The 22,769-nt window shown below is 36.7% G+C and overlaps 1 protein-coding gene across 1 annotated transcript in view; it reads left to right on the top strand.

The window, feature by feature from the left end:
- Positions 1-776: 776 nt before the first annotated feature.
- Positions 777-22,769, top strand: part of LOC131851167 (CD109 antigen) — a 32,077-nt gene continuing 10,084 nt past the window's right edge. The window contains 20 exon segments of the mRNA XM_059201614.1: positions 777-983; positions 2,070-2,407; positions 3,118-3,298; positions 6,357-6,528; positions 7,403-7,515; positions 8,710-8,850; positions 9,367-9,589; positions 10,407-10,570; positions 11,481-11,642; positions 12,208-12,432; positions 12,984-13,322; positions 14,907-15,017; positions 16,054-16,194; positions 17,273-17,422; positions 18,188-18,327; positions 19,238-19,401; positions 20,236-20,381; positions 20,885-20,962; positions 21,293-21,469; positions 22,335-22,517. Coding sequence (XP_059057597.1) covers positions 2,091-2,407; positions 3,118-3,298; positions 6,357-6,528; positions 7,403-7,515; positions 8,710-8,850; positions 9,367-9,589; positions 10,407-10,570; positions 11,481-11,642; positions 12,208-12,432; positions 12,984-13,322; positions 14,907-15,017; positions 16,054-16,194; positions 17,273-17,422; positions 18,188-18,327; positions 19,238-19,401; positions 20,236-20,381; positions 20,885-20,962; positions 21,293-21,469; positions 22,335-22,517 — 3,327 coding nt within the window. The 5' untranslated portion in view covers positions 777-983; positions 2,070-2,090.

Genomic DNA, 22,769 nt, shown 5'->3' with positions numbered 1-22,769 from the left:
TTAATACTACTGTACAGTCAATAGTACAGTTTTAATTTGGAATCTAGAAAGTAGACTTCGTCATCACAGTAGGTGGCGCCACCATGTTATAATGTTAGTAATAAATGAACAGTTAACGTGAGTAAAATTATTAAATATGCAATGTACTGAGATCTAAAAATGGAACTAAAATATGTAAAAGTCAATTAAAAAAAGTTTCTCTTTTAAAGAAACTATTATAAATACAAGACCAAAGTAAATAGTAAAAAGCTTAAAAATCGAGAACGACTCATAACTTAGTTCTTTCTACTCCGAATTTTATCAAATGGTCATGAGCTCCAATCTGCTCAACGCTAAAAAAACTGCGTTACTTTCAATTTTTGACTCACTGTCTGAAAGAAGAGAGATTTTTTACTCACTGTCGGAGAGCGAACCGGCGTCGCCGTCGGTAACAAACTAAAGTGATCCCAGAGACGGCCTCTGTAGAAATATTTTATTAAAATATATACTCAAAGAATGGATATAACTGATTTGACTACTCCGTGAAAGTGAACAGTCGTGCCGGTTGGTACATTATTATTTATTCCGAATGACTTAATGACTATCTTTTGTCACGTTACTATTTTGATATATAAAACAGAAGTTTCATTTGCAATGGAAAATTAGCGACATATTTATAAATACATCTTATTAAATAGAAATAATGTTTCAGTTTTTTTATCGATATTATTGACAACACTATTCAAACCGGGCGTGGTGCGCCTGCGCTATTCGGCAAACAACGAATCAAGCTTCACGATTGTTTCCGAATGAAGTGAGTTGTAGTAAATTGTTAACTTTTTTATTTCGATTGTTTTTATCAAAATTAATTCAAATAAAATGAAAAACTATCAGTAGAGGTATTTTTATAATTTCTAGTTTCATTACATAAAGTTATAGTTCTAATATCAGTGTATTTTGCTGTTTAATCCGAAGCTAAACGTTTCCATGGGCGTCAACTTCAGGTTAAGTTGTTAAGTTTATTTAATTAATAATTAGGGCTAAGTATAATTATAATTTATGTTTTATATGGTCTATTTTGTCAATAATTTATGACTGCAACTGAAATCAGTGTAATTACAGTTTTAAATACATAGTTTATATTACATTTGTCATTGTTTACGATGTAACGAATATATATTGGTTTGAATCTTATTGGATCGGAAATTAAAATTAAGTTATAATTACTATAATTTAATTGTTTTTAAAAGTTATAGTTGTTGAAGAAGTAGAATTATAATGTTCATATTGAAATCTGATAATAAATATATAGGCTAGGTTATAAATATAGAACGGTCCAGCCTAGCTCTAGTGCTAGGCGTCTAGATTGTAGCTAATAGTTAATTCTGATCTAGTTCATTAGCCGCATTGCAATGCTGTGGCCTGTTTATCGATTTAAATGTAAGTAATATATATAAAATAAGTGTTTGTTCAATATTTATAGAAAGAGGCAACCTGTAATGTAACAGACAGTAATTAATAATTTTAATTGTTTACTAGTATTTTAACCCTATCTCGTCGAGACCATATATGATCAGAAAAAATAGCACCCTTATTCTGGCATCTCAAATATGTCTAAGTCAAATTTCATCATGATTGTTTGAGGTGTGAACACATAACAAACAATCATATTATTTTTTTCATTTATAATATTAATTAATAAAGGATATCAAATTCTAATTCAATAGTCATTTATTAGTATAGTATATTTTAATGACTTCTGTAAGACAAGTTTTTCAATGATAATTTTTTCTTACCTGAATTTTTGCCACTATATCTAAATTCTCTCTCTATTCCTAGTTATATATTTCACATGGTGGTGGCATCAGCTTTCCTTATTTTCTTCTACTACTTTATCTTGTCCCTTCTGTCCTATCTCTTATCATCCTCAGAGACCTCATACTCTATCACTCTATGAGATATAGCAACTATTATGGATTAAAACACATATTGTTATACAGCAGCAACTACATCCTCCCACCCTTTGGCAGATCAAATGTCTGCCTCTGCACTGTATATAAATTATCATAAAAACAATTAATTCTAAACAGGTAGCTAATGAAGACTGAATAATGAAGCTCTCACTTACCTATATAAGCATAGCAATATTACAATTGTGTATAGCACAGGACTATGTGCCACCCACATACAATACCGGGCAAGCAACAATTGATGTGAACCAAAACGATCCAAATCGGAGGTACCAAAACAGAAATCAGTATGACAATCGCAATCCATACGACCCGAGTAGAAGATTCAATGGGAATGACCCGTACCAGAATGTATACAACCCAAGTGAATCTAAACCATCATGGGATGCAAGTCCAAGTTATAATACTGCAGTGAAAACTGCACCTCTGGAACATGACAGTGTTATTATCAATGAAGCGTAAGTAGAATATTAATTGTTGTTAGATTGATAGTGCATTATACAGAAAAGAGAAAAATTATAGGTACTAAAAATGTTGTTATTGAATGAAATATGTTAGTGAATTGATTGAATTGAATTGAGGTACAGAGATGTCATATGTATGTAGATGTTGGTACACACTTTAGGTGAATAAAATATTTATTTATTCATTTAGACTTTAATGCATGAATACAAGATATAAATATATAATAATACTCCTGGACAAATCACACAATGCCATCTAGATCCAAGCTAAGCAGAGCTTATGTTATGGATACTAGACAACTGATATTAATATTGACATGTTTTTTTATGCCAATACATATATATTTTTCTATCTGCCATCAGACATATTTAATTTAGGACTCTGTATATAATATAAATATAGATAATGAAATTAATAATTAAACATAGAAAATTAAACTACTTAACAAATGTGCAAATAATAATAGTAAAAAAAATATATAATAATAATAAATTTATAGTATAATATAATAACATGAATGAACATGAATGTAATAATAAAACAATGTATAATAGTACAGAAATAAAGGATTCTTTATTATATAATATAAATATATATTATTAACTTTTATTTCCTCTTTTTAAAGGTTTGGCATGTTGTTTGACATTGTTGAGTTTATTTTTCACATATTATCTTAAAAACTAGTTTCAACTATTTCTTTCAGTACATATTTCATAGTGGCATCCAGAATAGTCCGCCCAGGTCAGATATACAAGATATCGGCGAATATTCTTCAAGCTAGAATGCAGATGACCGTTAAAGCATCAATTGCGAGGGATGGAGTGGAGTTAGCTAATGTTGCACAAAGGGTTAATGAGGGTGTGCCCGAGATACTCAACATTAGAGTAAGTGGTTTAAATTTATTTCACAATTAGAATAATAAGTTAGTATTAGTTTCATTACATTACTAGAGAACAAAGTGCCAAAGGCCCTTAAATTATTTTAAAGGTCAATCAGTCTCTTGAAAATTTCAAAGCTTTTCACTAATTGCATAGAGAGATATGTAGGATAATTACATTATTTCTTTTTTATTTGCTAATCTTTGAAACGGCTGACCCGATTTTGAGGGGGCCTTACAATCACAGATAGCTATTGTTATAAGGAGTAACTTTGACTACTGCTATTTTAAGAAAATTTATTTAAATTTATTCCACACAGACAATGTCTCGTAAGTAATCATTACATAGTATAAAACAAAGTCGTGGTTGCTGTCTGTCCGTCCCTCTGTACCCTTAAATCTTTAAAACTACGCAACGGATTTTTAAGCGGTTTTTTTAATAGATGGAGTGATTCTATAGCAAGGTTAATATATATAATACTAGTAGCTAGTTAAATACAATGAATTATCAACAAGTTTCGATATGGTCAACTTAGTCATTTGTGTTGATTATGAAATTGGTGCATGTTGGCAGCAATGAATGATTCTTATACTTAAAGAATAGAATAGAATAGAAAATCATTTATTCAAATAAACTTAATTTAAGCACTTTTGAATAGTCATAACAATTTGTTTTTTATCTACCACTCGTTCGGAAAGCTGTCTCATCACAAGAAGAACGAGCAAGAAACTTGTGTGTTGCTCTTTTAAATAATCCTTGTAAGTTTACATTTACAAGTCGAAACGTGTGAATACAAACTACCAACAAGCACTAATTTTTGGGTCAAATATAAATATGCAATAAGATTAAATCAGTCGTAGTGATAAGAGCAGACCAGTCCCTACAAGCAGCACTCGTTCACGAGTATGACGGATGAGCCAGCCATCACTGCGCTCGACCATATTTTAGGGAGCCCATTGACCCGGCCCACCACGCCGCCACATGTCTGGACATTTTAGTGAGCATGACTACTCATTCCACACGACCACGTCACAGCTATAAAAATTACTATATGGTAGTTACAGTATTCGCACTTTACATAAGGATGCATGCGGCAATCAATACAAAAGCCGCTACGCTATCATATATCAAGAAAGCAGTATGAAAATTAAAATTATAACGTTGTCCGCAAATAAACTTATTCTTGCTATATATTGCTATCATCTATAAATTCATCTATCTTATAATAGGCTTTTTTACATAACATTTGTTTAATATAAGATTTGAATTGCCTCTCTGTAAGATTTAGCGTAGACTCTGGCAGTTTATTATAGAATCTTACGCAATTACCATAAAATGAATTACTAACTTTGTGTAGACGGCATTTAGGTAAAATTAGCTTATTTTTATTGCGTAAGTTTCTACTTGTACAGTCTTTAAGTTTCTTGAAACTATCTAAGTTTTTCCTTGTATACATAATATTTTCATAAATGTACTGTGAGGCAACGGTGAGGATATTTGATTGTTTAAAGCATTGACGTAATGACTCTCTAGAACCCATACCATAAATAGAACGTATGGCTCTCTTTTGTAAAATAAATATAGTATTTATATCGGCAGCTTTACCCCATAGCAGTATGCCATATGACATAATGCTATGGAAATAACTAAAATATACAAGTTTTGCCGTCGCCACGTCTGTTAGTTGCCTTATCCTTCTAATTGCATAAGCAGCAGAACTAAGTCTACTGGCTAATTTTGAAATATGGGGCCCCCATTGTAACTTCGAGTCCACTGTTATTCCTAAAAAAACTGTATCATTAACAAAATTTACTATTTCATCATTAAGCAATAGCTGCGTATTTACTTGTTTTACATTAGGCAGCGTGAATTTAATGCACTTAGTTTTGTTGGAGTTCAATAATAGATTATTACATGTGAACCAATTTAGTATAGCAGAGATAGCATAATTTACATCGTCTAATTGATTACATTGGCGACCAATTTTAAACACTAAGAAGTATCATCCGCAAATAACACTATATCTGCAACTTTCTCTACCATGTAGGGAAGGTCATTTATATAAATTAAAAAGAGAAACGGGCCTAATATTGAACCTTGAGGAACGCCCATTTTTATATTAGTTCCCTTAGACTTTACACCATCAATATCTACAGTTTGCACCCTATCCTCTAGATAAGTTTTCTTAGACTTAGGTCATTATCTCTAATACCATAATGTTTGAGCTTGTACAAAAGTGTTTCATGATCTACGCAATCAAACGCCTTCGACAAGTCACAAAAAACGCCGAGAGCATCCTGTGAGTTTTCCCATGATTCGAATATATGTGTAATAAGCGCTACGCCTATCATAGTAGACTTGCCGGCAGTGACCATATTGCTGACTGTGAAGCAGTCCGTTATCCCTGAAGTATTTTAACATTTGGTTAAACATAATCTTTTCAAATACTTTACTTAGAACTGGCAAAATAGAAATTGGTCTATAGTTGCCTAGCTCAAATCTATCTCCAGATTTAAAGAGTGGAATTAATTTGCTAAATTTCATTAATTGAGGAAACACGCCATTATCAACACATTTATTGAAAATAGTAGCTAGATAAGGAGCAACAATATCTATGAATGTACTAACTACTTTAACTGACATGTCCCAGAGATCTTCCGTATTTTTTAAATTTAACTGTTTGAATATTTTTATGACATGAAAAGGGCTGACATGTGAAAATTTAAATGTTAAAGAGCAAGGGCTGACATTAGCCTCCAGTAATGTTTTTGCTCGAATTGGAGATGAGTCTAGAGAAGATGTAATATCAATCGGAATATTAGCAAAAAAACTTAACTCTTTCCACTCCAAGCCTTTTTTTTTCTTTCTATTTCACCAGCTCCACGCTAAAAAAGAAGTATTACACTATGTCGAGTGACACTCGACATTGGGCTGGAAATGGTTAATAAGATCTAAATCTGTGAGGTTAATATTAATATGAATATCAGTAACATTTGTGGTTTTACATACGGAGAACATTTAGTCTGAGTATTCCCAGTTAATTATTCAACAAATTCCATCGTAGGTACCTCCTAATTCGGTACCCGGTGAATATAAGCTGCACATTGAAGGGCTGTACCTGGATAATCCATTCGGAGGGCGCGCGTTCTTCAATGAAACAAAGCTGGTGTTTTCTAAGAGGTTCATGACGATATTCATACAAATGGACAAGCCTGTTTATATGCAAGGACAGATAGGTAAGTTATTAATATATATTATATAATATTTCAAAACTTATAGCTACCTTAACACGACATACTGTTCCCCTCCGATCGATCCCCCGTCCAATTCAAACGGGGATCGAAATTACGACGACCTGATTCGAGGTTCGAACCCCTAGCAATGTCCTCAGACTGAAGTCGTATCCGTCAGGCGGGAGTTGGCCTTCAGCCGCTCCATAAGTCCTTCCTTTGGTTTCGAGCGCCATCTGTACTCGCCCTCTATCGTCCGGTGAAGTTCTAAAGACCAGCTGCGCCAACAGCATCAGAGTAGTCCGAAAAAAATCAAAAAGACAGACACCCGTAGACTTCGGCGAACAAACTGTCGCAGTTTAATGGCCGACATCCAAACTCTATTCAATGCCTGATGACGCCACGTTCAGAGGCGAAACACGTTTCGCGATATGGGTATAGACTCAATAACGGTCGTAATTTGATCACCAATGGAGAAGGTGGAAACGCTTTTAGTGGCGGTGGTCCGATTTTTATGGATGATAATGGAATGGTGCAACCGCCTGCGCTAACGGTTTACGCTGGCGGAGCACCAGTGAAGGGTGATAAGATGAACATGAGGTCAAGTCAGTTTGTCCATCGCGGTAAATTCACCAGACATTTATCACGATGGTTTTCATGGGAAACCACGTGAGATAGTATATTGCTAGCAGTGTAGCCACTGTAATATTTGTTGTCTCACACATGCTAATGGTAGCAGAATTAAACAAAATAATATGGATCCATTAAATATTTAAGAATAACTAGAAATCATGTTTACATAATCTATTTACATTGTAAGATTCCTTGTGAGCAGTTATATAAAGATTATTATTAAGTAATTATATAATATTGTGTCCAGTTCGTTTCCGCGCCATACCAATCAACACTGAACTGAAGGCATTCGGACGCGCCATCGACGTCTACATTCTGGATCCCAACAGGCGCATCATGAAGAGGTGGCTCTCTAGACAGGTAACATATATGGAATTACTGTATGAATCTATGTACTGTGTACAGGAAACCCCCCTGTAACACGGTAGATTGGTTACGCGTTGTAGGAGTATTCCCGTATTACTTATTAATTATCCATGTTTATTTTTTCTGGTTAAAGGGTGTTTAAATCGGATATTTAGAATAAACTATATTAAGAATGAAATAAATACGTTTTATCTAAATTACGTTAAATTATAATATCCTATGCATATGAACTAAAAAACCAAATTATGAACTGTACAAAACAAATCAACATGAACAAATCATTTTAAATTTCACTGTACAGAAATATAATGTGCGAAATCTCCGCGTTACATAGAGGAATGTCCGTGTTATATGGAGGAATAAAATCCGTGTAATATGAAAACGCGATATAAGAGTACCGTGTTTTATGGGGGATTACTGTAATATGTGCTAATTTAGCATAACATGTATGTAATTACTTAATTACTGTGTGAATTTGTACTCTATGTACTGAATTAGCATGACAGGTTCAAAGTGTAGGAGTCGAATGTTTATAGTTGTTACAAATGCTATCAATACACAAGTGATCTGATGACACAATAGGTAATACTGACTCAAGTATACTAGTTAACATTAAACACTTATTAGTGTTTATACATTGTTTGTATAATCTATTAAACTGCTTCCTGCAAACTGATCGGTCTTATTTCATGTTATTTAATATCTATCTAGATAAAATGTATGTTTGTACAAATTATCTTTACGCCAAATCTCATCCGATTGATCCCTCGTCCAATTCAAACGGGGATCGAAATTACGACGGCCTGAGCCGAGGTGCTCTCAGACTAAAATCGTATCCGTCTGGAGGCGACCCGAAGTCATAAAGTCCTGCTTCTTTATATGCCGTCTCCTACTGGAGGTTGACGATAAGCATGGCGATCAGAATATTATCCACTACTGTTCTGAACAGGGATCTGGAATATCGAACCACTGTCTTAAGTTCTTTAGCCATGACGTGCGGCGCCTACCGGTCTTCATAGACCCTGAATTTCACCTTGAGTTAAATTGTAAAAACCATATGTTTTAATTAGCATTATATGTCCAAGGTACTGCAACTTCCAACGGTTTATTGTATTCAACATAAACCTTGTGTTTATATATCTACTAGAGTACTTAACAAGGTATAAATCATATAGTATTTACCCACAGAGCAACTTTGGAACGGTCAGTCTGCACTACCAGTTATCAGATCAGCCGCTGTTCGGTGAGTGGACCATTCGCGTGGAGGCGCTCGGACAGATTGAGGAGTCACATTTCCTTGTTGAAGAATACTACCAGACGAGGTTTGAAGTGAGTATAATTAAAAAATACATATTAAACAGTAATCTCTATAGCTAACCCGTGCTTCTTTGCCCTTTTTTCCCTTTATTGGAATTCCCGTTTTTATGTCATTTTTCGTTCCAGCTCTACTCCTATAAGTCGTACCATAATTTTATAAGTACTCTACAAGAATTTTCATAATCGGATCAGTATCGGAAATTAGCCAAAGGAACGAAGCTCGCAAACTTTGTCTTTTTATTCTATTCCTATAGATTACCCCTAAACATTTTAACAGACACGTTCAGTATACTGATTCGTTTGTGTAGCACTGGCAAAAACTCAACTGAATTTATATATTTTTTTACAGTGAGTTTGTTTATATCGTGTATTTATATAGGTGTCTATGTCTGACATTAATTGAAAATCCTGTGCATGAACAACTATTGTTATGCATGTTTGTTATAATATTAGATGTATTAATACTCAAATGCTGTATGTATTTTAAAAACAAATGGAGGCAATTAATGTTGTCTTGGCTTTGTTCAGGTAAATGTAACTATGCCAGCGTTCTTCTTCAACACTGACCCGTACATACACGGTCGCATCATGGCCAACTACACGTCGGGTGCTCCAGTCCGAGGCAACATGACTCTGAAGGCGACTATACGACCAATACCGCAGTACCGGCCCAATTACTACCAACAGGGACAATTCAATAACCGAGGACAATATGGTCTACCGCAAGGATACGGCTCCCAATATACTAGGCGTGAGTATAGTTCTTAATATATTTTTCTAGCACACGATTTTGCGGCTCACCTGATGGTAAGTGATTATCGCCGCCCATGAACACCGGTAACACCATGGAATTGTAGTGCGTAGCAAAATTTGATTTCCACTATTTCTCGTTATTATATTCTCATTAAGATTTTACATCTGTAATTTATTATATTAGTGGTTGAAAGTCGTTATTATATTTTATTGTCTCATTAAGATTTTACATCTGTAATTTATTAATTGTGTCAAGTACATGGTAGTGTGTGTATTTTTTTTATATTATGCATTATTAAAAAAAAAATAGCATAATTCATATAAAATTTAAAAAAGTATAAAATTATAATTATCTATAAAATTCTCGTGTCACTTCTCATATTAGTTACCATTCATTCCGAAACAGCATGACCGATTTTTATGAAATCGACTACTATCTATTTTTCATACCCCTGCGTGATAAGCGTTGTCCACCCCCAACTTATATTTTTTATTTTATGGTAATTTTTTTTTAATTCTTTATAATGTGGCATTAAGAAATACATACCCTAAATTTTCACCCTTCTATCGTCAACCCCTATTTTGTAATAGCGATTTTAATTTGTATGGCAAAACGACGTTTCCGGGGTCAGCTAGTTAACTATAAGTGCGCGATATCATACTTCACTTATTAATGTATGGATTATCTATTTGTTCTGTACAGTATATATATAAATAAAGTGTATTTATTCTTTCTATCAAAATGTTAACAATGTGGTAAGTTATGTTAGTGTTGACAGCTTTAATATGAAATTTTTATCTTTTTTGTTTCCCAGATCGTCCCAACCCATATTTGTACAATGAGACGGGCAATTACGAGCCAAATGGAGAATTAGACGAGTTCGGCCGTCCACGCCACCGTCCCGGTCAACCCAATCAGCTGGACCAGCCCGATTGGTGGTATGACCAATCTGCCGTCCGAACCAGGGTGTTTAACTTTGTAAGTACAATTATATTATTAGTACTTATTGTAGACTAGAAGTAGTATGAACTCAGAGCCGGACTAGCCCGACATATACAAATATTTAATAATAGTATTCTCTGTGAAATGAAATGTATTTATTTCCATGAAATCGCGAAAGTTTGTGAGTATGGATGGATGTTTGTTTCACGCAAAAACTACTGAACGGATTTTGATGAAACTTTACAGGATATAGCATATACATCAGAATAACATATAGGCTATAAATTTCATGCGGTTGAAACCGCGGGCAGCTAGTATGGTATAAATATTAAAAGAACGTCAGTGTTAATAAAAGACTCCACATATGTCGTCACTATTTTGGCATGCAAAATTTTAGTAATAATAGAATTCGTAAAAATAACATTATAATCTAATCTAATGTAATTATGTACAACTTCATTTGAAAAGAATAAGAGGTAAGTTTTTTATCAGTTCTTCTTAGCTCCAAAGCACTCCAAAATGACGGAATGAAGATAGAATGATGAAATAATTTGATTTGATTTGATAGGGCCCGTAAAGTGTGCCACCGCCTTCGGAGCCACGGTGGATTGTTACAGCGTTTTTCCAAAGGAAAAAAAGTACAACAGTAGAATAATGCTAAAATAAATAATCTAGCCATCATAATCCACTGCCAGCACAGCTCTTGGAGCCTTTTCATACAGTCAAGAGACTGAAGAGGAGAAATATACTGTAGTAAGGTAGATGTAGTGCTGACCTCTTGACCTACAACTCAAGCAGCACACAACAAATCTACTTATAGTCTTTCTACTATTCGCCGATTAAAATAGAAATAAAAAAAAATATCATGAAAGCAGTAACGAACGTGATATACATGCATTTTTATATTTTCTATTATTATTTATCTAATTTTGTAATAAATTATCAGGATGAGAAGTACCCTTTCTGGATGGCGAAGCCGGACCCGCTGCAGTTCACGTCGCAGTCCGACCACAATCCCAACGACCCCAACTATAACACTTACACGACATCCTCGTACAACAATTATTACAACAACCCGTATTACAACCAGCTGCCGTATTTGAGATTTGTAAGTATATCTATAACATACCTTTCAATTGACAATTGTAATTGAAAAAAAATAGCTGGTGATGATGATCTTTAACCATCTTAAGAGAAGGTTTCTTCCAATTATGAAAATAGATATTTTAGCAGATAGCTTTGGAATTTATTCCGATTGGTTTTGATCTTTCAGATTTGTCTCAAAAATGTCAATAAAATCGGTTCAGTAGCTTAATTTTTGAATGTAAATATCTGAAAGAAATTAAATGCCGATTATCCGACAATGTTTATATATGTATAATTGGTTTTAAAAATACGTTGTACGTATTTTAAAACGTTAAATGTTCACCCTTCTACTATCAACCCCTACTTTTTAATAGCGATGTTAGTGCTTTAATTTATATGGTAAAACAATGGTTGCCGGGTCAGCTAGTCATTATTAATTATTTTCATAAATGGACAGTGTTTATTCTTATTTGAACATGTTTATAATAGAAACACGCGAACCTGACGAAGCAATTTAGTAATTTGTAAATCAAGTACATATTAGACAGGCCTGTCTTTATCTCTATATATAATATTAATTGTTTTAGTTCAATGGTACATATGACTTCAAATATCCCATGGCGGAACTGGCTCAGTTGGTACCAGAATTAGATGGAGTGGAGGTGATCATCACAGCGTCCGTAGGAGATCCATTTCTCGATGAGATTATTGAGGGTTACAGCATCGCCAGGATCTACAATTCTTCATTGGCTGTCACATTTCTAGGTGGTACCCCACAGGTCTTCAAACCGTCTATGCCATTTGATGTTTATGTAAGTTGATTTATTATTTTGGTCTTATTCTAGTCGGAGTACCTATATAGTTTCTATATAGAAATAATTTGAAGAATCATGCCAATGAAAGTTGTAAAACTTTGTAATTGCTATGTTAGTTATTATAAAAGCCTGTGTTCTGTATACAGCCATTAGTATAGTCAGCTGTATAAAAATATGCCTATTCAAAAGTGCTTAATTTTAAGTTCATTTGAATATTTTTCTGTACTTTCTATAAATACATATCTCACGCCAATCGGGTTTTCATACTACCGGATTGCATAGTGACGTTCAGTAACCTAACATTAAATAAAATAAAATAATTAATATTATAAACATGAAAGCTTGTGACATGGATCGATGTTTGTTACTCTTTCGCGCAAAAAAGTACCGAACGAATTTTGATGAAATTTTACAGTAATATAGGTACATCAGAATAACATGTAGGCTACAAATTTGACGCGGCTGAAACCGCGAGCAGTATCTAGCGAGGCAGTGTGCGTATGTATGTAATAGTAGCGTGTATGTGAGGATGCGTTTGCGTTCTGTAGATGGTGGTGTCGTACCACGACGGGTCGCGGCTGGCGGCGTGGCGCGCGGCGGGCGTGTCGCTGTCGGTGTCGGTGGCGGTGGAGGGCCGCGGCGGCGCCGTGGAGCCCCACCAGCCCACGCTGGTGCCCGGACACGACGCAGTGTGGCACACCAAGCTGGACCTCTACAAGCTGCTCAGTCAGTACCCACACTACTGCTACCAACTTTTCCGATTCTTAGTTAATTAAAGTTATTATTAACGCCCTGGTGGTCTAGCGGTTTAGCATACCGCTTTACGTCCGATGGTTCTGATTTCAAATCAAATCATGCGTGGTAGTAATTTTTTCACGAAATGCAGAGTTCTGTGTGGGAATATTTAGAGAGTTTAAAAGCGATTGAAACTGTAGATATGCTATTTAACCAAAGATTCTTAGGAAGACCACATATTTACCGTGATTGACAAAATAATAACAATAATAATCTCAGAACAATTCACACAGCGCCATCTAGTCCCAAGTTAAGCTAGCTAAAGCTCGTGTCATGGGTACTAGGTAACTGATACAAATCATCATTGCCTTGCCTTTATCCCATTACTTGGGGTCGGCGCAGTATGTCACTCTCCTCCACTGCTCTCTATCGGTCGTCATATCTAAACATACTCTTCTTTTATTCATATCATCTTTCACACAATCCATCCATCTTTTCTTAGGGCGTCCTCTCCCTTTACATCCATCCACATTCATATTATACACTTTCCATAAGACATGGTCCTCATTCCTCCGCATAACATGCCCATACCAGCTCAATCTGTTACCTCGCAACTTTTCTATAACCGGCACAACTTTCAAAATTCCTCGTATATACACATTCTTTATTTTGTCATTCCTGGTAACCCCACACATCCATCTTAACATTCGCATTTCTGCCATATGGCGTGTGCCTTTCGTCCATCCCTTTTACAGCCCAACATTCAGATCCATACAAAATGACATGTCTTATGATAGATTTATAAATTTTACCCTTTAGTTTCAAGGGCATTCGGGGGTCGCATATCGTTCCCGAGACCTGTCGCCATTTCATCCATCCCGCACTAATTCTGTGCCTTACATCGCGGTCTATGTCGGCATTGTTCTGAATAACTGAACCGAGGTACCGAAAATCGGAGATACAAATACATATATATTTTTTGGTAAATACATAATATACATAGAAAACACCCACATGCCGTGCGAGGCCACACGCCACCGAGGCCGTCAACAGTTAAGTATTTTAATGTGTGTATATTTCTTTTTCATTTGTTGAAAACGTTATTTTAAGTATTCTTATATATTTGTATAATATTGATTGAACGCGAACTAAAATAAATGTGACACCCTAACGGCATCACATTTGACATATAATACAATTTCTAACGCGATTCATTAATTCTATTGTATAATTTGTATATTGGCGCACCAAAATTTTGCGGATCTCCAAAACAATAGCGAAATATGTGGACACATTTTATTAATCACCACACACACACTTTAATATTTATAACAATATTGTCATGCAAATAAATACATATTCTATGTATCTAGTACATCGTTGAACTGAAGTTTATTATGTTGAGATCACATGGTCTAAAATTGGTTATAGAGGTGAAAAAGTTGTTTTATTCACCTCAACATTACATACTCGTCTTGTTATAGCGAACGAATTTACTAATTTGTTATAACAGATTTTTATCAAATTAATGTATGTATATTTAATAATAATAACAATAAGGAGGCCAAAAAATGTTTTTTCCTACATTAATAAATAATCAAAATGAAATGCAGTATAATCCGTAAAAATAGGTGCATGAATCACATACTATGATATTAAGAGTCATACATTGGTGGGAACTTTATACGAATTTATATATTTCGTTATTATATGTATTTTTTGTTTTCTCACCACAGGTCGGGGAGTACGTTATATTCCACGTGCAGAGCAATGTCTACATGGAAACATTCAATTACGTCGTCATGTCCAAGGGCATTATACTGACGAGTGCGCAGGAAAATATGCAGGTAAATTATGACGGCGTAGTCTTTATACATTTTTTCTTTTCGACTTTCGAGCACACTGCGGGCCGCGTGTTGCTCACCCCTGTTATAGATTAACAGGAGTGAGCAAGCAACACGCGGCCCGCTAGCCGTATGTGGCACGTGAATATTTAAATTTGTAAAGGAAGAGAAATAAAGAGAAAAGATAATAATAATAAATCCATTTATTGCTACTATTAGTATGTATTTACTATGTGTATTGATCTCGATTCGTGTGAATTGTCCAGGGATTTAGATTCTCTTTTTGTTATGTTTTTTGTCAATTGTAATTCCAATAATTGTAAACTGTAAGAGGAGGGAACTGGTACCTAAAATATAGGTTTCTGCTTAGTTTTAAATAGCAGGGAACGATGTAAAATGTAAATATGGATGAAATATAAAATAAAATACTATTAAGCGGAGCTCGAAGTGCGGAATGATCTTAGAGATCAGATTTGCACTCTTTGTAACGATACTGCTCCAAAACAGCTTCATGGATAGAGACCAAAATTTCATCGAATGTCGACTTTCGGGCCTCCATGGTTTACTCGAAAAATTCCGATCGGTTGAGGTCGAGTTTTTAAAAACAAACACGCTTCGCTCAACTTTTGACCTGTAGAGTTGTTCTGTAAGCATCGCTTACAAATTCGAAAGCGGAATCGTAAGTGATCCGCGGTGAGATTGTAGATTGGTATTCATATTGCATATTTTGGATAATGCATGGGCGGTGGGCGAATCTAGATGATGATTACGTCATCGGCTGTTATTTACTTTTTTACTCGAATGGAAACTCTTACATTGTCTTTGCTATAAAAACGATACATTAATTGAAAAATGTTTACCTATGCATGGGGGAGGGGGCAAGAGCTTTCCTTACTTTTGTTGACAAGGAGGATGGGGGGGGGGGGGAATAATTGTAATAAATCTGTTTATGTAATACTTGAACGGCCTCATACTGTCATTGGTGTATAGTTTACACTCCAGTAACAGCATTGGTATTTACTATAATTGTGCGCGGTAGGAGGGCGTGCGCACGTTCGCCGTGAGCGTGTCGGCGGAGATGTCTCCGGTGGCCACCGTGCTGGTGTGGAGCGCCGAGCGCCGCGCCGCCGTGCTCGCAGACTCACTCACCTTCCCCGTCAACGGCATCTCCAGGAACAACGTGAGGCACCACACACACCACACGTGTACACCACCTATTCATACGCTCCCACGCGTGTCCACGTCACACCTACCTACTCACTCATGACAACGATTCAGATACCCCAATACGCCACCCACCCGCGATTTTCCTCGTCTACCCACAGATAATTGTATAAAGTGCTCTGATATAAGTTACTAGTAACTACAATCAGTTTTTTGACGGCTTATTACAAAGCGCGCGGCTACTAGTGCCAAAACAAATCAACGTCGCGAGCGTCTGTCGCCATTTTGTTCGTAATTCGGCTTCTATACGCTGTTTTGTTAAGTTTTTCCTCATGTTGTGTTTGTGGTAATTGTTGGGTATATTGACACATTATCAATTCGTACACTCCCACACGTGTCACTTGTCACCCACGTGTTACGCACTCATGCTTGTATATGCCACTGATTCAGATGTAATCTTTTTTATTTTTAAACTATTATATATTGTTATATTTTGTACATAATTACATTATGAATTGTAATTAGGACAGTCTTAAAAGTTTCCCCTTTACGTTTAAAATATCTCACCAATTCAGATGCCCCTACACGCTACCTATCTGCGCCACATCATCTACCTACAAATAAAGCCTACACATTATCAATTCGCACACTCCCACACGTGTCACTTGTCACCCACGTGTTACACACTCATGCTCATACATCTCACCGATTCAGATGCCCTAACACGCTATCCATCCATGTGTCCACGTAATCCAATACTGTCACTCAAGTCATTCAATCACAAACCATAGCAGACCCACTTACACACCCACTATATCATAATTGTCAACCTGTCTATCTATAATAACCTTTCTGTATTCAATTAGTTGCTTTGATGTTACAAAAGTTATTTAATGATATTCCTTTGATTGATGATGAAAACAATTATTATAAACTTTATTATTTGTACATTTTAAATAATTAAAATACATTATAGAAATTTTAACTCAATTAGATTCTGCATGCCTAATGAATTTATCAGATGTAGATTTTCTGAATATATATAATTTCCGGCATTTCAATCAATCTATTATAACTATGTTTATTTTATCCAGTTCACGGTTTATATAAACAACCGCAAGCATCGTACTGGCGAGCGGGTCGAGATAGCTGTATACGGCGAGCCCGGTGCCTACGTAGGATTATCTGCGGTTGACAACGCTTTCTACACAATGCAAGCCGGGAACGAACTCACATATGCCAAGGTACAATATACCATCGATAAGCTCGTATGGTGTGTTTACAATTGTAATTATTAGGTCGTAGTAATATGATACAAAAGTTGTTGAGAGATGTTTTACTATTATTTTTCATGTTTGTATATATTTAGAATATCAGAATTACATGAGAGGGTTACCTTGCCTTTTTCCGGAAGCTAGTCCGCTAAGCTGGTTTAAATTGACTTTGGGTCTGACCCAGGCCAATACATCGAGAATGGACTGATCTCATTGAGCTCGTTTGAGTTAGTCACATATTTGTTAATAGCAATTATTATTTTAATTGTATTTGTTATGTAGTGACAATGTCGTTATGGTAATTGATTAATTCCAGATAACATGCACATTCTTGTGAGAATATCTAGCCAATACATACTAGACGAGCCTTCTTAAGTATTTTTTTTTGTCTTAGAAGAATAGAGGGGGTGGAGGGGATAGTGGCCCCATTTCTAGCAATATCAAATAACTGAGTGGGAGACCACTCAGTTGGAAAATATCGTGTAAATATCTGCTCGTGTAGAATGTGCTATGACGGGTTAATTGAGTTAATCGGGAGGTAGAGAGGTTAATTGAGATGACTGGGAGAGAGGGGAGTTGATAGTGGTTCCAACCTGTGTCCATAATCACAATGATTATGGTTGGACCAACATTCTTGCTTCTGGAAATCAACAATGGGCTAACAGACCTAACTTTAGCCCTTCTTTAGCTTACATTATGTTCCCTAAAACAGCTAGTTGTTTGTGGTGTGGTCAGGTGATATCTAAGATGGCGTACTTCGACGAGGCTACAAATGGCACGTTCGCATACACGTGGCGCTCGCATCCTGGCGACGCGGACGAGCTCGTCTACTTCCCGTCCTCCACCTTCGGCATCGACGCCAACAGGACCTTCGAGTGAGTGCACCATATTATGTTTTATTCACAGAAATGAGGTGATTACGTAATTATTTGAAAACCTAAGGTCGTTTAATTTTTACTTTTCTCTCTTCCTATTCCCCGTTGACGTTTTGGATATAATCATATTTGTTATTATTTAATTCGATTATTTTGGGCTCTGTGATTTTAATATATATATTTATGTATAATAAAAGAGATTTTTAAATATGAAATGTCTTATTATACATATTTTCTTAGACATTTCATAGAAAGTTTTATTTTTACGGTTTTCTTTTACATAATTGGAATGGAAAACAACCTGACGACCTATCTGTTGATAACGAATGGTAATGTACTTTTAGGACTGTTATACCAGATATATACAATATATGAAATAATTGAAAGTATTGTTTATTATGGATGTCTTGGTGAACGCAATATTGCATATTTTTGTTGGTATATTTGAATCCAATGATTTCAACTCTCTACCTTGCGATTTATGTTGGGATTTATGAACGACTACTCTCAAGGACATTGCGTGGCAATATAAAACATTCTGTTTGAATGAGAGAGCGATTACTAGAATTAATTATCTAGGTCCATTCGTCGCGTTGAATATGATGTTAATGGTAGTGCGACTTCTTCACGTTCAGAGTGTGGCATGATCTTGCGGTGTGTTGGATTAGTAAACTGACGTATTGGTCACGACTCTCTTATGTTCAATGTGTGGCTCAATAATAGTAGATTCGATCTAAGTTGATCTAAACGACCACTAGAACTTTAATAGGTTCAGACTGTGGTATAACAGATTCGATTTGAGTGAGAGTAGTTACGTAGTTCTAGTGGTCACTTGAACTAGATAACGAGTCGCGACACGACGCAGTGCGTTCAGAGTATGACATGATATCCATGGTGGTGGTGTGTGCAGGTACGCGGGGCTGGTGGTGTTCAGCGACGTGGTGGTGGCGCGGAGGCCGAGCGCCTGCAACGCCAGCGCGGGACAGCTCGAGTGTCTCGAGGGCGGCTGCTACTCGCACCTGCAGCGCTGCGACGGCCAGGCCGACTGCCTCGACCGCACCGACGAGGCCGACTGTCAGTACACACTACACACTGTACACACTGTACACAACACATGTCACAGCTCGTTGTCTCGAGGGCGGCTGCTACTCGCACCTGCAGCGCTGCGACGGCCAGGCCGACTGCCTCGACCGCACCGACGAGGCCGACTGTCAGTACACACTACACACTGTACACACTGTACACAACACATGTCACAGCTCGTTGTCTCGAGGGCGGCTGCTACTCGCACCTGCAGCGCAGCGCTGCGACGGCCACACTACACACAGGCCGACTGCCTCGACCGCACCGACGAGGCCGACTGTCAGTACACACTACACACTGTACACACTGTACACAACACATGTCACAGCTCGTTGTCTCGAGGGCGGCTGCTACTCGCACCTGCAGAGCAGCATACCACACTCCACACGAACAAAACACATTTATTATTAAAAACAACAATGACTGACAATTCAAATTATGACTGTGTGCTAAAAGCAGTTTAACTTCATACACAGGACCGTATATGATACAGTTATAAAAGGTACACAAATATAAAATTTTACAAAATAAACATGTTGTAATCAAATACATGTTACAAAGAAAATAAATTATTATTGTTGCGGGATAATAATACGATGTTGTCGGTTGAGATGATGGATATTACAGATGATAATTGACTGACAAATATACATAAAAATATTGCTCTTATATACTAAATAACAATAGGAAAATGTAAGGTGGGATGACACAGTTTAGACACGGCAGTAAGCGTAGATAATATTAAATTTGTCTTACTAGCCATTATTAAATGCAATTATTATATTGATGTATCAAGGTATCCCTATAACTATGATTGTTGTGCAGGTGATCACGACACGAACATGGAGTTAGCTCACTTCCGTAAGTTCCGTTTCAACCGCGTGCAGCGGCAGTACGACAACGTGTGGGTGTGGCGAGACATCAACATCGGCCCGCACGGCCGGTACGTCTTCAACATAGACGTGCCGCAGGTAATTCACAATATTGTCATATTGCAGCTGCCACACTTTGTAGTTTTTAAACTTAAACTTCTAGGTATATGGGGTGTATTAGGATTTTTCGCTCACGAAATACCGTTGCAGTCGCGTCGAAGGAATATACCACATATCCCGTGGTGAGGAATCCGGGGATTGTCGACCACAAAGAAAGACAAAAGACATTGAGGCTCACCCTACTAACACCCTTTAATGACCCCGATAATGAATGATTATTGAAATTACGGCGGCCACAGTCGAGGTTCGAACCCCTAGCAGTGCCCTCAGGCTAAAGTTGTATCTGTCAAGCAGGAGTTGCCCTTCAATTATTAATCCGTAAGTTCTTCCACCGGTTTGGAGTGCCATCTGCACATCGTGAAGGTATAAAGGCCAGCTGCGGTTAATAGCATTGTAGTAAAAGAAACTAATACCCTTGGAGGGTGAATAAGTCTGTTCTCGTCGGGCCACTAGAACATATTTTATATTTATTTACTTCGCAGGTGCCAGCTCATTGGATGGTATCTGCATTCAGTATGTCACCGTCAAAAGGATTTGGAATGGTGAACAAACCTATACAGGTAATCATCATTAAATATAAGAATATACATTACATACATATGAATGACGTGATTACCCGGTGGAGAGATATCTGAGAACAATTCACGCAGCGCCATCTAGTCCCAAATTAAGCTAGCTAGAACTTGACAACGGATAAAATATACAAAGATATTATTTTTTTTTGTAAATACATACATATTATACATCGAAAATGCCCAGATCGATACAAACAATTTTACTCGTGAATGCAATATTTGTACCATGCGAGAAGTCGAACCCGCGACCATCGGAAGTAAACCGAAGTCGCGGAATCTATAAAATGGTTAGTACAATATGTACGTCGGCCGCAGTACGTGGGCGTGCTGCCGTTCTTCATAAAGGTGGAGGGCCCGGAGCGGTGCCGGCAGGGCGAGCAGGTGGGGCTGCGCGTGGTGGTGTTCAACTACCAGCCCCAGAACATCGAGGCCGTCGTCGTGCTCGAGGCCTCCGCCGACTACAAGTTCGTGCACGTCGAGGAGAACGGCATCGTCAGTTGTTTTATATTCATTCATAAATTTAACATATTTTTACATAACATAATATCATATCGTTAAACCCATCTGGCCGATCGTCAGTTATTTCATGTTCATTCATAAAATCATCGTATAAATTACGACTCTAAATGTTGTATAACAAAATTGTTAAACTCATTTTGTCGTCACCACATCGCCCTAGCCAACTGTGTCCACGCGAACACTTGATAAAAGTAAAGGGTTAATACAGCTATATTTTTTTCAACACACTCGCTCGTAAAGTCTAATCATGGAGCACGCGTGCGTTATAAAACCAAATAATGAAATTACATTCCACAACTACACTATTTGCTATTTTTCAAATACTGAAATTCCGTTTCGTGAATTATAACTATCTTAACGCACTTGATCGTTATATTGTATAGTATAACTTTAATGCTCACAATACATAGGTCATAGGCATTAATAATACACATGAGTGCCTTTATATGCGGAATTATATTATTAGAGGAAGTATGAAAGTGGCACCGGTGTTAGAGAGGTTGAAGAGTAATCGTCTATCATGGTATGGACATGTAATGCGTAGGAACGAGGATAATATTTTAAGAAAGATGTTACAAATGAATGTGGAGGGTTATAAGGGCAGAGGAAGGCCAAAAAAGAGATAGATGGACTGTGTGAAAGATGATATGGTAAGAAAGGAAGTAAATAACGCGATGACTGCGAACAGGGATGAATGGAAGCGAAAAACATATTACGCCGACCCCAAATAAATGGGATAAGGAAGAAGCAGATGATGATGAGTGCCTTTATATGCACATAATATTGCATTGTTAATAAGCTGATAAGCTAAATTAAGTCATATTTTCTACGACTTTAGGTCGTATCGTATAATCCCCGCACATCGTTCGGCGAGCACCAGTTCTTCGTGTATATAATATCGGGAGACGCGGCCGTGGTGCATGTACCTGTGGTCGCCACCCGACTTGGAGTAGTGCGAGTGAAGTTACATGCAGCCACGCTGCAGGGTCGCCATCACTTCACCAAGGAATTGTTAGTCGAGGTACGTGCATAGTGTTGCCATCTGTAATTATATCGATATACCTATTTATAAAATTAAGATAATGGATATATCTTTGTATATAAAAAATAAATACAGGACAATTCACATTGCTCCTACCTAGTCAGAACCCTCTTTTTATGGGTACTAGACAACTGATATAAATATTTTTATTTTTATTCATGAATACAAATTTTTGTGCCGTGCGAGAAATCAAACCCACAACCATAGGACGTAAGTACAAATATTTATACT

The sequence above is a fragment of the Achroia grisella genome, unplaced genomic scaffold (assembly GCF_030625045.1).
Source record: "Achroia grisella isolate CSIRO2021 unplaced genomic scaffold, CSIRO_AGI_Agris_v1 utg781, whole genome shotgun sequence".
Lineage (NCBI taxonomy): Eukaryota > Metazoa > Arthropoda > Insecta > Lepidoptera > Pyralidae > Achroia > Achroia grisella.
Note: the sequence above shows the minus strand (reverse complement) of the source record. Positions and strands in the feature narration are given on the sequence as shown.